At 30.4% G+C, this 17387-nt stretch overlaps 1 protein-coding gene and 1 long non-coding RNA gene across 2 annotated transcripts; both read right to left on the bottom strand.

Moving 5' to 3' along the window:
- Positions 1–541: 541 nt before the first annotated feature.
- On the bottom strand, positions 542–4380 carry LOC9327175 (wall-associated receptor kinase-like 10). The gene is made up of 3 exons (XM_021010464.1): positions 3400–4380; positions 3135–3284; positions 542–1914 (listed from the first exon to the last, which is right to left on the bottom strand). The coding sequence occupies exons 1-3, from the start codon at positions 4319–4321 to the stop codon at positions 818–820; spliced, it is 2169 nt and encodes a 722-aa protein (XP_020866123.1). The 5' UTR covers positions 4322–4380; the 3' UTR covers positions 542–817.
- Positions 4381–8614: 4234 nt separating this feature from the next.
- On the bottom strand, positions 8615–12073 carry LOC110225074. The gene is made up of 4 exons (XR_002329486.1): positions 11840–12073; positions 11282–11503; positions 10818–10907; positions 8615–8881 (listed from the first exon to the last, which is right to left on the bottom strand). It is a non-coding gene; the product is annotated as an uncharacterized LOC110225074 (long non-coding RNA).
- Positions 12074–17387: the final 5314 nt, after the last annotated feature.

Below are 17387 nucleotides of genomic sequence, written 5' to 3'. Positions count from 1 at the left end.
AATTTTAGGTTCATTTTCGATTTAAATGACCTTTTCTTTTTAAAAATTAAACTGTATATCAATTTTATAATATTTAGTGACGTTCATTATTACAACTAAGATTCTTTTCTTAGAAATTATTAATCTAAGAAGTCCTCAATTCTCAGTCCTGTAAAATATTCTTTACAAGACGGAAGAAAAGAAAAAAAAAAGACTCTTAATTAAGTTATGGTACGTTTCATATTAATTATAATTTAATTATATGGTTCAAACTTTAAATATTAAAATATATATATATATTTAGTGTATTTTTCAAATATCACAAAAACAAATTCGTGGAAAATATTTGGTTTATATGGAATTTGTTTTTCTAATTTTTTTGTTTGACAATAAATAGTTTAGTACATGATTCTTCACTAAAATAATCTAATCTGATTTTGTCTCCGCTAGAAACAAAATATTTGAAAAACATAAGAGTAAAAAATATCTTAAAGATAAGTAGAAAGTTTTTTTTTTTTTTTTTTGGGATAAATTACTATTCTGTTTACTTTACATCTGGATTTTCTGTATATAATTGTTAATTCAGATGGAATTAGTCAAGGAAACTTGGTCCGCCAAATTAAATAATTTGAAAAGTAGACCTTTTTCAATTTCCTGAATATGAAAATGATAGATAAAAAAATTATGTAAAAAAAAGTTCCAAACATTAAATAAGTATAGTCATCATAATCATAGAACAACAATATAAGCAAAGTACATATGTGTAGTAGATGCGGCCAAGTGAAAACTATGACAATTTGTTTCACCCAAATTATTACAATGGAAAAGTGACTAGTCATCAATCATCATCATCATCATCATCACTGCTAAGTACTTCAACCTCAGTGTGTAGATCTCCATGTCTCGAACTCTCCAATTGCGACCAAACCTCTCTCATGCTTGGTCTCTTCTTTCCGTTAAGATTTAGACACCTTTTCGCAAGGTTTGCTATAAGCATGACTTGTCCCAGCTTACAGTCATTCCTTATTCTAGCATCAATAATGTCGTAAAGTCTCTTCTCTTTTAGGGCAAGATTGAAGTAAGTGACCAATGTTCTGTTTTCCCCAAACCGTTGGAAAGCAAACGGTTTTTCTCCAGTCATTAGCTCAACAAGCACAACTCCGAAGCTGTACACATCACTCTTTTCTGTAAACTGGCAGGATTGAAAGTACTCAGGATCAACATATCCTGTAGTACCTATAACCGCGGTTGTCAGGTGAGTTTGATCAACGCGTATCGAGCGTGAGGTTCCGAAATCCGAAACCTTAGCTCGGTAATTCTCATCTAACAAGATGTTTGATGATTTGACATCTCTATGATAAATCGGAGATGCAGCAGCAGAATGAAGGTATGACAAAGCTCCCGCTGTATCTATGGCAATACGCAGACGTAACTCCCACGTAATTAACGTGTGATCATCCTCTTCATGAAGAAGTTGGAAAAGATTGCCATTTGGGATATATTCATAAACAAGTAGGGGTACCTCCGTTTCTAGACAACATCCGAGTATATTCACGATGTTGCGGTGATTGATCAGAGAGAGTATGGAAACTTCATTTATGAACTCTTCGACCTTATCTTGATCCACAAGCTTAGATTTTTTTACCGCTACGATCCTACCATCAGCAAGCATTCCTTTGAACACTGTTCCTTGCCCACCATGACCAAGCACTCTGTTTACACTGAAGCTCTCTGTAGCTTTCTCCAATTCTTTAGAGCTGAATACTACTGCTTTCTCTACGTAGCCTTCTCTTGAGTCCAATTGTTGCTGTAACAAAAGACCTCCATTTCGCTTAAAGAACTTTTCTCTGCGCTTGGTCTTTCTATACTTCTTAATAAATATGTATAGCCATATTCCAACGCCCACCATTAACACGCTCAAACCGATGCTGACCCCTACAAGGTTTATGAACCAAATAAAATTTAGTGATTAATAAAGTTTATCAGTTCTAGATAAAATTTGAAGAACATGTTACCAAAAAAACATTTATTTTTATTTTATTTTTTTTAACAAAAAATTAAAACTAATTATAGCCTAAACAAATGAACTAATTCAATACCACATCATCAGTTGTATTACACATTTATTAATTTTATGAAATTAACTAATTTAAGAATTTTTTTGGAGAATATATAACCAGAAAAACAGATACCCTAAAAACCTCATTTCTAAAACATATTTTTAATTTTTATTTATAACAACTACACGAAGTTAAACAAACTAAGTATCCCACATCGTCAACAGTCACAGACATTTTTTTTTTGTAATAAATGAAGTTAACAAAGTCAAGGTAAAATTTAACAACATGCTGTATTAGCCAAAGATAGAATAAAATAACCAAAAGCTAATTTCTAAAAAAATTATCCCCTGCAACAATAGAATTATATTTATAAAAAAAATCGATTATAGATATTCTAATTAATAAAATACTTAATACTTTAAACATTTTTAAAAAAGTTTTTTTACGAATATATTTGAATGCCAACAGCATCATTAAAACTCATTCATGCGCATTTACCATCAAACTTATTATACACTCAAGAAACAGTGTACGAATTTATTTTAATAAAATCAGAGTATTTTACAGTGATTAAGTAATTTATTTTATAATTAATTAAGGCATTTTTTACCCTTTTAAACGAATACATAGTGTCATATTGTAATTTGTAATTATATTTTTACATTTGAAATTTCATTTCGTAGTATCATATCATAATGTGCTGAAATCTTACATTTTATTTTTCATAAAATAACACTTAATTTTTTTTTTTTTATAATTTAAGTTTAATCTACTGTAAAGTGTATGATCTTCCCTTTTATTTTCTGGTTATCAAAATAGTCAAGCATTAATAAGCTATTTTATTATCAAAATAGTCAAGGTAATTATTAACTAAAAAGAAATCTATATATTATTAACTTAACAAAAATAGTCAAGCATTAAAGTTGTTTAAAACCTTTCCACAATTACTGGATACTATAAAATTTATAATACCTCCCCTAGTATAAAGTAAAAAGGGGCTAGTTTCTCAAGAAAAAGATTAAGATATATCAAAGAAATAGTTTTCAAATGTAAGAAATGGAATGTGATTTGTTTTGAGAGTTTATAATTTAAAAGAGAAAGCAGATTTACCTATATAAATTACGAATGTCTTCTTACTTTTCTTGGTCACGCATTGATATGTACCCGGAGTATTGAGACAAATTTGGTCGCTATTAACACAAACCTCGGGACGTCCATCTTTGCGCTTTTTACATTCATCAATATCTAGCATGAAAAGAAAATTCATGAATCAATAGTAAGATGATGATCTTAAAGGGTAATAATTAGTTTGCTAAATTTGTGCATATATAGATGATTTGAAGAGCTACAAGTAACTAACCTTTGCAGTCGTTTTTAATATATGGGTTACCCTCATAACCATAGATACACGCACACCTTATTTGAGTTGGGAGGTCCCAGTCGCAGTAGCAAGGATTGGTAGTGTTAGAGTCCTCAAAATAATCGCGGCACCCCAAGGATTCTTTAAACGAATCATTTGTTGCCATAGCTTCCCACTTCAGATGAACTGTAGCATATTTCAGAGCGTGAAGCCTTCTCGAATCAGTTCTGTTGCGCCACAGTGAGGGTTGGCCATATTCGTCTGTTACGAACGCGACATTGCACCCTTCTCTTGGGTTGTTACCATGGATGCTCTCTATTTTCACACCTATTACATAACGTCCCTCTGTAGGTGTACTTGCATTGCAACATTCATTGCCTACGCAGGTTGTATTTGCTAAGAATGCATCCATGAGTGTATATAGCCATGGGTCGAATGTGCCACAAGTGCTGATGCATCCAATAATTCTGGGCTCAACATTCGTCAGTGTGGCCTTGTTGTTGCACCCGAAAGCCATGAGGTTGTTTTTGTTGCTGATGGTAAACGGTGTTCCGGTGAAGTTCAAAATCTCTTCCAAGTTTTGTCCGTGGCCGCCAGAACACCCCATCGAAGCTATGTTGGTTTTGATTCGGAGTGATCCATAAAGACTGGAATCTTCCTCGGGTTTTATTGGGCTCGGAAGATCGATTTGGACTACTTCTTTGTTGATCTTACGCAGAAATGGAATGAATTTACGGGAGGAAATTTCAGTACAGTTTATTTCGTACCAATGATTGAGGTAGCAACCGTTTCCTATTCCAAACGGATATGGAATCGAGACGTTTCCACAAAAGCTTTTACAGGAACTTAAAATGGTGAATTCTGCTGAACTATTTTTCAATACAAGTATAAGAAAGAAATGAATCCAGAGTAGACACGTCATTTGCTCTTCTTTTTAGTGGTTTTTTGTTCGTTTTCTTTTTTTTTTTTTTTGTTCGTTTTCTTTATGCTAAGTGTTTTCTTCTTCTTTTTCTCTCTTTTTTTCCACTCTTTATAATTCTTCTGCTTGTGGGTTTTTCGTGAGATCATGCCATGAGGTTGTGTTCGAATTTTCTATCGACATTTAAAGAACGTTGAAAAAAGCCAAAATCTCTCGAGACATACCACAAGAATACTATGGAAATATGCATCCTCAAACTTGCATGATAAATGTTTTCTTACTAGTACCTAACGACACACGTCATCGTTTAGCTTGTCCACAAGTTAGCGTTTTGAAAATTTTACAAGGGTTATATATAAATGTAAAACCTAGGAAGCACGGAAGCTCCGTCCGTAGTCCGATTCCCGCTTCAGAAGCTAAAACGGAATCGAAAGCTTCAGGAAGCGTCCGGAAGCGTGGTGGAAGCACGATTCCGAAAAAAAGGAAATCGGAAGCATTTTGGAAGCTATGATTCCGTTTTGGAAGCGTTCTATTTTTATGCGATTCTGATTTTGGAATCGTTATTAAGGAAATATTTAGGAATTGCGTGATATATTTTTTATATTTCTTAATTAAATATGAAATTAGAAAACCCTAATTAAGAGAATACCAATCGTGGCTAAATTTCGTCTTTGGCAAAACTCTCCACTCTCCAGTCTCCACGAACTTGACCTAAGAGCAAAGCAAGGTGTTCTTCATTCTCTCACTTTGCCGTAGATTATGATTTTTTACTTGTTACTTGTTAGTGTTAATATAATATTATTCATGTTTTCCTTGAATGAATGCTCTGTTTGTTTATAGTTTTTGAAGATAAGTGGAGAAGTTGCTAATAATTTAATCTCATACCACGAAAGAATAATGATTGCTTACAACAAAAACACTTACAAATTCATACATTCGGCAACAAGAAACAAGATTGCTCCACAAAGAGCAGAAGATTTGGTATTTGTGCATACTAATCTTCGTCTTCTATCTAGAAGGAGTTCTACTTATAAAGATGGTCCTAATCATATGTGGGATGTTGGTGGTGACCAATTTGATTCATTGGATGAGATAAATATTGGAAGACTTGAGTTTGAGGATCTTTCTCTTGATGAACCAGAGATGGAGTCTGTTTTGTTTGCTAATGGTGATGAAAATGAAAAGGAAGACGATGGTCCAAATCTTTGACTTATGCATTATGTTTTTTTTTTTAATCTCTAATCAACTTAATTAAGTATTGGATCTCTTTTATTTAAGACAAGAGTTATTTAATCACATTTAAATTATTTAATCACATTTGATTATATATATATATATATATATATATATATATATATATATATTACACGCTTCCAAAACGTACCCATATCGTAAATTTTTGAAAAAATCGCTTCCACGCTTCCCCGCTTCCCCGCTTCCCCGCATCCGCTTCTGATTCCATGCAACTTAGTGTAAAACCCCAGAAGATTAAATTTAAGAATATGACCTTTCTTTTCTTTTTGTTTAGTTTCTCTCTCTTTTGACTCAAAAAATGCTAAAATATTCTTTTTGCGCGCGCTAATAAACAAAATAACGAGACAACGAATTTAGATTTAGCAGCAAAGTAAGCATTGTTTATTTGACGTCGAGAATACTATTCATCATGTTATTTACTTGATTAACAATGTAAATCAGATTGTATCGCGACATATTTATAATTTATATGGTAAAATCATATTTTTCGTGTAAAACGTTTATTATAAGACTGGTATGAGCTAACTTATATATTATCTTATACCACCGCCGATAATACCATCCTCACCATAAAAAATCGGTAAATATTATCATTGCTACCAGATATAAACATCGAAAAAACTGCCGGAAATGATGTTGAAACAGACGCAACAGTTTATAATTTATCGATATCTATTTTATTATCTCGCTAAGAAATTTGTTATACCCGTAGAGATAGTTTATCAAATTTACAGAAGCTAAGAGAAAAAACTAATAAAAGATGAATTATAGTTAGATACTTAATTTTTCAATTTTCATATTATCCATTTTACAAGCTAAAAATGCACTACTGTTTGACTATAATATTGTAGGTGCAAATAAAAGTCTTTTATCATTAACTCACCATATTTTAGTTACACGTGCCTTGTTGTATTGATTTCCCAAACTTATTTTATAGTCAATGCACCTAGAAAATAGATTACACACTTTACGTTTACAACATCTCCAATGGTTAACATACCTAGAAGAAGTATTAATTTTAAAATATTAATATTCTAGCACAGTTTTATTTTTTAAGCTGAAAGTAAAAAAAGAACTAATTAAAAAGATACAAGTGTAATTGAAAATTCTAATTACTATACTCAAAGTTCGTAAGTAAAAACCTTTGTCTCGTTCTCTCATGCTTTTAATTTCTTTACATTCTCTTATTTTAATGAGAAAGTATCTTAATAAAAAAACTCAAATGGAGGTGCTTTTAGATGCTCAACCAGTAACATATAAAAAAGTAAATCTTCCATATACCAACTTGTTAAAAATATTTATCAAAATAAAATAAAATAGTAACTTCATAATAACGAGAATAAACTCCCCAAAAAAATACTTTTGTTTTTGTTTATTTCCGGTAAAACTTACCAAATTATCGGTTAATAGTATATATTGTACTCCCTCTGTTTCGAAAAAAGTATCGTTTAGGATTATTTTTGCGTTTCAAAATAAGTGTCGTTTTAGATTTTCAATGTAATACTTTGTATAAAATTTTGAATTTAACCTCAAGTTTATAGAAGAATACCAAAAGTCAATTTAAATTTAAAGGGTACAAGAAATTTTTTAATATGTTTTCTTAATTTGTGTGAAAAGTTTATTACTCCCTCCGTTTCGTTTTAGTTGTCTTTTAAGGTTTTTGCACACAAATTAAGAAAATCATTAAATTTTTTGTTTTACCCTTTATTAATATATTTTATAATTTTTTCATTGGTCAAAACATTAAAACATTAATGACAAAACATTAATTTTCACCAAACATTTGCATTGAAAACCAAAAAGGACAACTATTATGAAACAAATTTTTAATCCTAAAACGACAACTAAACTGAAACGGAGAGAGTATGAAACAGATGAAGTATTGTCTAAATTATGTTTAACAACAAGAGCTGGAAAGATGATTGATTAATCTTTTAGAAAACACAATAAGACATATACTGATTAGACAATGGGTCTAAATAATAACAGATATTAAGGAATTGGTGAAGGTGAAAAATACAATATAACGAAGCCTATGCAATTTTAATCGGTTGAATGTGTCGTCTAGGTATCATCTGAAGGCCTAGCCACATGCTTTAGGTAACCAACCATCTATACCACTTTTTAAAACACTGTGTGAGATAATAAATTCTTTAAATTTTTTTGATATTATGATGTTATAATGGATAATAGCAGGTATAAATCTGAAATATATTTTAAATAATGGACCATATAGTGTATTGTGCATATGTATATTTCGATTATATAAAATCACTACATGAACTGAACGGATAAAGATCTGATTTTTGTTTGGGTATTTCAGAAAATTATGAATAATTTTGGATTATTAACTTTTGGTTTAAGAAACTTTTAGTAATTTTGATAACGTTAATTAAGAAGTTTTATATATAATTGATGTAATTTGATTACCTAAAAAACATTGGTTAGATTTATGTTCTAGTATTTTGATTTTTTTGTGTAAAATGTTTAGGTTTCAGTTCAGTTTTTCCGATTAATATTTTAATTATCTTTTTTTTTGTTAAGAGTGTCAATATTTCATTGAAAATAAAAAAATTAGGAGTTATAATGAAGCAAATCCTATAAATTGGTTCCATGGCAAAAGGATAAAAAACATGGAAGCAAAGAAACAATCAGTCATTCGACATCAACAAAAACAATTAAGTTTTCGTAGTCAATGAAGTAATAAAACGATATTGAAAATTCGCCTTGATGAGACAACATGGAGAAAGATAGAAGCTGTCCAACGGCAAGATAGAGTCTTAGTTAACTTTGTGGATAACTTTTGATTTCTTAGGGATTCGCCAATTGCGTGATTCCTCGAAAGTTTATGCCTTTAAACTAATATGGCAGTTATTCTCTTCGACAAAATATTTGGGGGTTGTTTGGATCCGTTGCTATCTCATATGTACTCACTCATTTGGGGATATGAGGGACAATAGACTTGCTCTAAAGAAAGAAAATGAAAATCTATACTATTAATTGGGAAGCATTAGATATAAAATAACTTTATGAAGGGTAGAATATTACAAGGAATGTCATTAGAATTTTTAATTTGTAAGAGTAAACAAAAAGATTTCGTTTAAGGTTAAACTCAACAATTACACATTAAAAAAAACGCGGATCCTGGGTATTTTTCCGGATAAACACGCGGACCCTATGAACGGGTGTCGAGCTACCAGATGGATCTTGGGCTTCTAATACGGATCCGGACGTTGATATAAAATTCGATCCTTGTGAGGGTTAATATTCAATGTGATGCCAAATATTGCACTCCGAGATATTCTGTATCTGTTAAAGAAAGCAATTGCCAAAAATATTAGTTATGATTTAAAGAGAATTCTGTAATCTGTATAACTAACAAATCTTTTTTTTTGGTAATTTGTATAACTAACAAATCTTAATACTTCCGAATTCTAATCTTTGAAGATAAATACAAATAAAAGATAAATCAACTAATATTTGCACGAGTGTTTTTAAGAAAGATACCAATTAAATCAGAAAATATAAGGAACACATACAATTTTCGATTTCATTGTTTTCAGAAAGATCTAATCTCATTTATTATATTTGCCTAATTTAACAATAACACAATATGTGAATTCTATCAAATCGAGCATATTCGATTAAGGTTTGTTTTAAATTCTGATACGTAAATATATTCTCAATTATTCAATGGTTAACCCTAAAAACTATAGCCCTATCTGTTAATAGTATATATACTCTTCTCGATTGACATTTCAGAACTCACAATCATTCAAAGCTTTTTTGCATTTTTCATCTTCTTTTATAGTTTAAACAAAATGGCTATGATGTTTAGCACAAATTTTATGTAATAGGTATCAATAAATATTTCCTCTCTCATCTAATTTTGGTTCTTTACTAATTCACTTCTACTCTAACTATTCTTTTTCTTTATGATTTACAGTTAAAACATGGGAAGCAATGTTTTTCAGAAAAACAGAGAATTATCCAAATCATAGATTTGAAGAGAAGCAATGTTTTTTCCTTTTTCTTGCCTACATTCAAGAAACGTTACAACATCATGAACTAAGGGGGGTGTATTGGAACTAGGATTTTAGAAAATTTTGGGTTTTTATTAAAATCACCTGTTATTGAATTTGTGATTTTAAAACTCTTCTCAAATCCAATGTTATTGAAATTGAGATTTCAATAAAATCACTCACAATCTCTTGTTATTCAAACTATAATTTCTAAACTTGATATCAAATCAACTGTTATTGAAAACACAACTTTGTTTTTTTAAAAAAGCCATAACATTGATTTTGGGAGACTTTGGATACAATTTTACATGAGAAATTCAATTAAAGAAATCACACCTTGAGAGGTGTTATTTGGAAAAAACTTCTTTTAACAAAATAAACATAAGAGAAGTTGTCCTTTCACTTTCTCATTCTCATCGTCAAAAGTCAAAACAAATCTGTCACTTTTTTTTGTTCTTCACTTGCAGAAAAAAACAAAAGATTTCAATGGCAAATCAAATTCATTACCAACAAAATCTCTCTCAGTTTCAAGTTTTTAATTTGAAGTCCTAATACAAAAACATAAACTTTTTTAGAACCACAACACACCATGATTTCTTTATCTTTTACCACAAACAACGTTGAACGTGTTTTGGAACGTGTTGCAGAGAGAATCCAATTTTTCTATTTTTTTGTAAAGCAACGTTGCAAAGAGATCCCAAATTTTCTAGACAATGTTGGAGATAAGTTTTTTTTGTAAATCCAGTTTTCCTATTTTTGTTTTAAAAATCTCACCAAATCATCCAATACTATCTCTTAAATCTCACCAAATAACAAACAAGTATTTCCTTTTCTAAAATGAAAATTCTAACAATTCCACCAAAAGTATCCTAAAAAATCACATAACTTTCTCAAAATCCAAAATTTCCTAAATTCCACCAAATCCACCCAAATCTTTAATTCAATACACCCCCCTAAGTGTTATTTTACTCATTTATTTTCTTTCTCCAAAATCTCAAACGTTATATTTAAAACAGAATTACTTTGTATAACAAAAGTAACAGGTTTTCGTAAGTAAAATTATGTCAACTATTTCATAATCAGTAGCTGTAAAGGTGAAAACTGAATACCAAGCAACTTTTCAGAAAGTTAAGTAGTTTGAATCTATTATATTCTACTTTCAATTTAACATACCAAGAAAATATGAATAGAAACACTAATGTAAAAATAATGTTCCCACTAACCTTTTTACGTATAGATTTCTGGATAGGTCCAATGACAACATTTCTCTTCCCTTCTCCATATTCTTATGTTACTTGCAAATGATGCTTCACCTTAACACATTAATTTTGTTATAAACAAGTTTAAATTTAAAAATACTTCTGAAACAATACAATAAATTTTACTACCTCTAATCTCTAAATTACTACTTTGTTTTTAACATACTAGGGCAAAACTATGTACTATATATGATCTACCTTAACTTAAAGTCAAAAAAAGTAGGTAAATCTAATAAACAAAAAAAATTTCTATCAATTGAGATCTCACTATACATTGAACAAACAAAAAGGAAAATTTTGTCAAGTTTTAAAACATACAATGACAAAAGTAATGATATCTTCTACAATTCTACTAATTCAGAAACAATGACAATAGCTAAATATTATTATGGATTAAACCAAATTTGAATCCTTAACAACTCACTAACCTTTAACATTGCTTCCAGATTCTGTTATGGCTTCTAAACGACATCAAATTTGCCTTCTTTAAAAGACTAAAACTCGAAATTTTTTACTTCTTTGTAAACATGGAACTTTGTATCATCAGGACCATATATATTAAAAACATTATTTGTTTGAATAGAGCCGTAACAGAAAACTTATCTTTGTACATCGTCTTCATTGGGCAAAATCATCATCTTTATAATTATCTGAAATCAATTTAGGAACAAATTAAATGTTAACACTTATCAGGAAACAAAATCGATTGTCAAAATCTATACGCAATCCAATTTTAAACTCTATTAACTCCAACGCTTTCAAGATTCATGTAGATAGATTGAGTTACCCGGTTGAACACAAAAAATTCAGAAAATCAAATTCGGATCTAAACAAAAAATATAATTGACAATACTCACACATGCAAGTTTGGGTTATTCACAGTCATTGTCCAAGATTCTATTAAAATACAGAATTTCAAAGATTGTAAATCGAATCGGAAAATTTTAGAAATAGATTGATTGAAGAAGAATCTTTAAAAACCTTACCTCTGTAGAATTCCGAATCTGAGATGAAAATTTGATAAACGAAGACGTAATAGGTTGATTATCGACAATTTTTTTCATTGATTCAAAGATCGTATCATCTTCTGATTTGTAGGTTTTCGTTAAATGTTCTGCGATAAGACACATATTGTTCGTTCGACAATAATTTGTCCAAAAAAGAAAGAAAAAGAGAATCAATATATTAAATATAAACAAATAAACGAAACCGTGGATCGATTTCAATACTATTTTAAATGGGCTACAATAATTCCAGCTCAAATACAATAGATTTGTTATTCATTTATGGGCCATGAAAAGGTTTTGCTTTGGGTCAATCGTTTACATAAATTAACATTGCAACAAATTACAAACAATAATTTTGTTTCACAAAATAAATAATTTTATAATTTAAGAAAAAAATATTCAGTAAAAAGCATAATCAAAATTCAATCTTTCAAAATAAAACACACCAATTTTGCAAATTTCTAAATAATTCAACAAAACCAAACAAAGCTATCCAATCATTCACCATACACAAATTACTACATTCTTACTGATCTAAAATTTTCAAACTTTAAAACCAATAAAAAAAAAAAAACAAAGTTATGTACCAAATTTTATTTTAAACACAGAAAAAACATCTTCACTTTAAGTTTCTAATATTATTGTATCTATTCTATTAACTAATTAACACAAGAAACAAAAAAAAAAAAAAATTTACTTACATACTATATTAACACAAATGTATTGACTATATGTTATATAATACATATCTTATAATATAAAATCCCGCACGTACGTGCGGGTCCGGACCTAGTTAAATGTAAAAAAGAGAAGAAAGAAGAAAAAGTATTAACAGAACTAAAAAAAATAATTGCACATAACGTCGGTTTATAAACCGTTGCTAAATGACACAAAACCGACGTTATTAATCTGACTTTAAACTTGACGTCGTTTATTGAAGTGACGTTGAAAATATTCACGTCGGCGAATGATACGTCGTTTTTAAAACTGATGCTAATATATTTACTTCGGTTTATAACCGACGTTAAACTTAAGTATAACCGACGTTAGCATACCTTCTTTCTTGTAGTGTTGGCAGCAACATTTTTGCAATTTCAAATTGGTGATGGGGAACATGCTCTTTTTTTTGGCTAGATATATAGCACTCAATGGGATGGCTAATGGACATGGTGATTGAAACCGGTCCTCATGATTTTTGTATTCCAAAATACTCAAAAATGGTAGAAGCTGCAGGTTCGAGTGGCTGGCTGCTCCGGCAACATAGATGGGCTTAATTACATAGTTTGTTTAGAACGCCTCATTGACGTCGAACTTCCTTTTCCATTTGCAGGTCAGGATGTATCCCGCTTGGCCCCTAGAGGTCTATCCACACCGCTAACAAACGGTAAAAGGCCTAAATGGCCTCATCCATAGACTTGTTTGGGCTTTGACAAATAGTTTTTTTTTTTTATGATTTTTCCACGCGCCGACAGATAATTGAATAAAGTTGGAGAAGAAAGTTTTTCACAATTGATATATCATGGTTTTTAGCCATGATAAAAGTATGGTTTTTAGAGTCTCACTTTCTTATTTCTAGAGTCCATTTTGAGTATTTTCAGGTATTTCTATGATCGGGATGCATTTGGAGATAATGGAACGTTTTGGAACAAAAACCAAGAAGTTAAGATGAAGAAGTGAATCTAGAGCCGATTAAGGGTGTGAGAGTCAGCAATCACCATTTCAACTTTAAGATCATTTAGGGTTGTTATTTTGTTTCCAGCAAATTTCTTCTTCTAATTTTAACATTTGCCCGAAAATGGATGATTATATGTAAATTTGGAGAAATTATCCAACAATTGTTGATAGTCTTGATGCTCCTGATTAGGCGGAGGAGGCGGTTGATGCTCCAGTGGAAGAGGCTGTTGGTACTCCAGAATTGGAAGAGGCGGCTGTTGTGGATGAGGATTCTGGTACAGTGGCGGAGTTTGAGAAGCTTGATGTGGCTTACGAAGAGGTCGTTGTTGTAATGATGGTGGATATTGAGGCGGAATCCTCGGTCGAGAAACCGATGCAGTCTCGTAAGATGTCGGGTTGGAGGAATCATCGGCCAACCAACAGTTGATGTGAAGGTTTTTTGTGAACATATCAAACTTACACATAATACTTGCTTAGACTACTATTGACAAACGACAGTTTAGTTGCTAGAAGTGTCATTTCATATATAGTTATTTCGTATGAGAATATGATAATTTTATATTCGTGTTTTGAGTTCAAGAACAACTTCTAATAGATTCTTGTTTAATTATCTTTTTATTGTCATGAACCCTCTTGATTCATTTTTCCCGATATTTTTATTAAATGATTTTATTTATCAATTGAACACTGAGTTTCAGAAAACTCTTTTGCATCCTAGCCATATTTAAATCAATACAGTTCACCGTGTATTCACTTGATCCATGTGGATTCGATTCCTAAATACTATCGCAATTGTTATTGTGTACTTGTAGTATTTTATTGAAGTTAAAACCTTTTTTGTAACAACATGCAATGATAAATTACTTTACAAAGCAAACAACTTTATTCTTGAATACTAATTAGTTTAATAAAATAAAATAAAATAAAAAGAACATAATTGATATGCAACTGTTACATTAGTTTTCTGGAGTATTAGTACCCACTTTATTCTTGAATACTAATTAGTTTAATAAAATAAGTTTTAAAAAAAAATATTGATATGCAACTCTTACATTAGTTTTCTATAGTATTAGTATCCACTTTTTTCCATCCAAGTAGGCGGTACCCTGGTTTAATTTTATTATGCTCATAGTAAATTCCATCAACTTTAGCAATCCATGAGCGAAACCCATGTATACATGGGGGAAGTCTTGATCCTAATTCTGCCATAAGATCATATGCATAAGGTTGTTTTGTAGGCCAGTGAACAATGTGACATACCCATATATCTTGTCTTCTTTTTTTGTTGGCAAAGATATTTTGTCTTCTTTGGCCAGATGAAAGTAAATAATTCTCATTGAATTTCAACCAGTGGGTGGTGTTTGGTGAATCACTGCATCCAACTTTTAGAATACGACCTGGACCGAGTCTGTTTTGAATTTCTACCTTCTGATCCCAGCAGTTAGATGCCTCACGCAATCCAAAATACATAGCAATAAGAAAAATGAAACCTAAGAGATTATTCATTTTTTTGTTTTGAAGTAAAATATTTTTTCGATTAATATGAATCTAAAGATTGAAATAAACATAATTTATAGAGTTTTGTTGGTAAAAATTGGTTCACTATTATTGAATATTTCTAATGGCGTAACTAAATTTAACACAAAATTAAAGGATGGAGTGAATTTAGTGTCGATAAGTTAGGCTGACCAGAAGGATCAAACCAAATAATTTCATTTTACAAATTTTATCTCACCACAAAAAAAGAAAAAGAAAGAGAAAAATAATCTATATCTAACAAAAATAGTGGAACGAAGTGTATTGTTTTACAATATCTTTTAATTACTAAGAAACATATTTCTCGATCATAACAACAAAATAATTGCAACAAGTACAATTTTACAAGAACCAAAATATAAATTGACAAAAATTTAAATTCTATCTTTTTTGTAATAGCAAAATATATATATTTATACCATCTAAAATAATACGGGAAAAATGTCGAAAAATGCGCCAACTTTTAAATTTGGGACGATTAAAGCATGAACTCTCGAAATGTCTCTTTAATCACAAAGTTTCTGTTGACCTATCTGAAAATAGCTAAGTTTTCGTTGACCTGGCCAAATTAGGCATCGCGTTAAGTCCCCGTTAGAACGACGCTGACGCTGTTAACAATCCGTTACAAGTCTCCGTTGGATCAAAACGACGTCGTTTTGAAGTTTTCAAACGATGTCGTTTCACCAAAAAATAAGAAAGAAAAATGGCATCTTCAAAGATTCGAATTGCTGACCTGTTACCCTAAATAGTACGTGTATATATACTAAAAACTGGCAACATATATTAGGTAAAAATATATGCAACTAATTTAAAATAACAAAATTAAAAACAAATTAATAACCAAACATATACGAATATTAAATATACTTACCTTAAATATATATTTCAAAATTTTAAATATATAATTATATATATATAAAGATTTTATTCTATTTTGGAAAATTATTCTTTCCTAAATTATAAAAACCTAAACTTATTTGTGTTTAAACCTAAACCTAAATATGATAAGTATATTTAATATTTGTATTTTTGGTTATTATTATTTTTTAGTTTTGTTATTTTTAATTAATTGCATATATTTCTAATTAATTGTATAATGTTATTTTTAGTATATATATATATATATATATATATATATATATATATATATATATATATATATATATGTTCTGTTTGTTATAACATTAAAATGTTCTCGTAGCTTAATGGTTGAGTGTCTCTTATTGGTGTAACAAGTCAGCAGTTCCAATATTTGAAGATGCCATTTTTCCTTCTTATTTTCTGGTGAAACGACGTCGTTTTGAAGTTTTCAAACGACGTCGTTTTGATCTAACGGAGACTTGTAACGGATTGTTAACAGCGTCAGTGTCATTATAACGGGGACTTAACGGGATGCCTAATTTGGCCAGGTCAACGAAAACTTAGCTATTTTCATATAGGTCAACAGAAACTTTGTGATTAAAGAGACATTTCGAGAGTTCCTGCTTTAATCGTTCCAAATTTGAAACTTGGCGCATTTTTCGACATTTTTCCCAAAATAATACCACTCGTCTACATACACTCATTTTATTAAATATGTTCAAATTAGATGAAAGGATCTGGCAATTAGTAGTTCTCTCTCCAACAGTATGATGATTTCTTCAATCAATAATGACCTGCAAATAGCTTATAAGGAAGATGAGGAGTTTTGGAAATAGAGAAGCCGTCAACTTTGGTTAACTTTGGGTGACAGAAACACAGGTTATTTCAATGCTATAATAAAAGGAAGAAAAACAGTAAAAAAGTTCTCTGTCATAGAAGATGATTCGGACCAGAGCTTCTATAGAGAGGAAAAAATCATTGAAGTCATCTCAGACTACTACAATAACTTGTTCAAATCCCAACAAGGCGAAGGAGCCACTACCATTAGAGAGCTCCTCTCTTCCTGCTGATATGAGTCAAATTAACTCCTAGAACTAGTCTTTCAAATAAGAGATCAATTGCAGCACTTAAGGGTCGAATTCCACAAAGTTCTTTTGTTCACACAATAAGCTAACAGTTTCGAAATTAGGCTAAATAAAACAATATGAATTAAAATAAAGCGAGCAGACAATTTTATCAGGTAAAAAGATCAATAGATTAAAGCATCATGTTTAAGAAAATTCTCAGGAAATAAACTAATAATAAATCTAGCAAATTAATTAGGATTGTTTAGCGAACCGTTCAGAACTCAAAACACTAAAGTATAGCTAACCACCCTCTCAGATGCGCTAACTAACTAATCTAATATCAGGTAATTCCACCCTCTCGAATGCGAATTCCTAGACCTAGACTAGCA

Source organism: Arabidopsis lyrata, assembly GCF_000004255.2.
Source record: "Arabidopsis lyrata subsp. lyrata unplaced genomic scaffold ARALYscaffold_1, whole genome shotgun sequence".
Classification (NCBI taxonomy): Eukaryota; Viridiplantae; Streptophyta; class Magnoliopsida; order Brassicales; family Brassicaceae; genus Arabidopsis; species Arabidopsis lyrata.
This window is presented reverse-complemented; position numbering and strand designations above follow the sequence as displayed.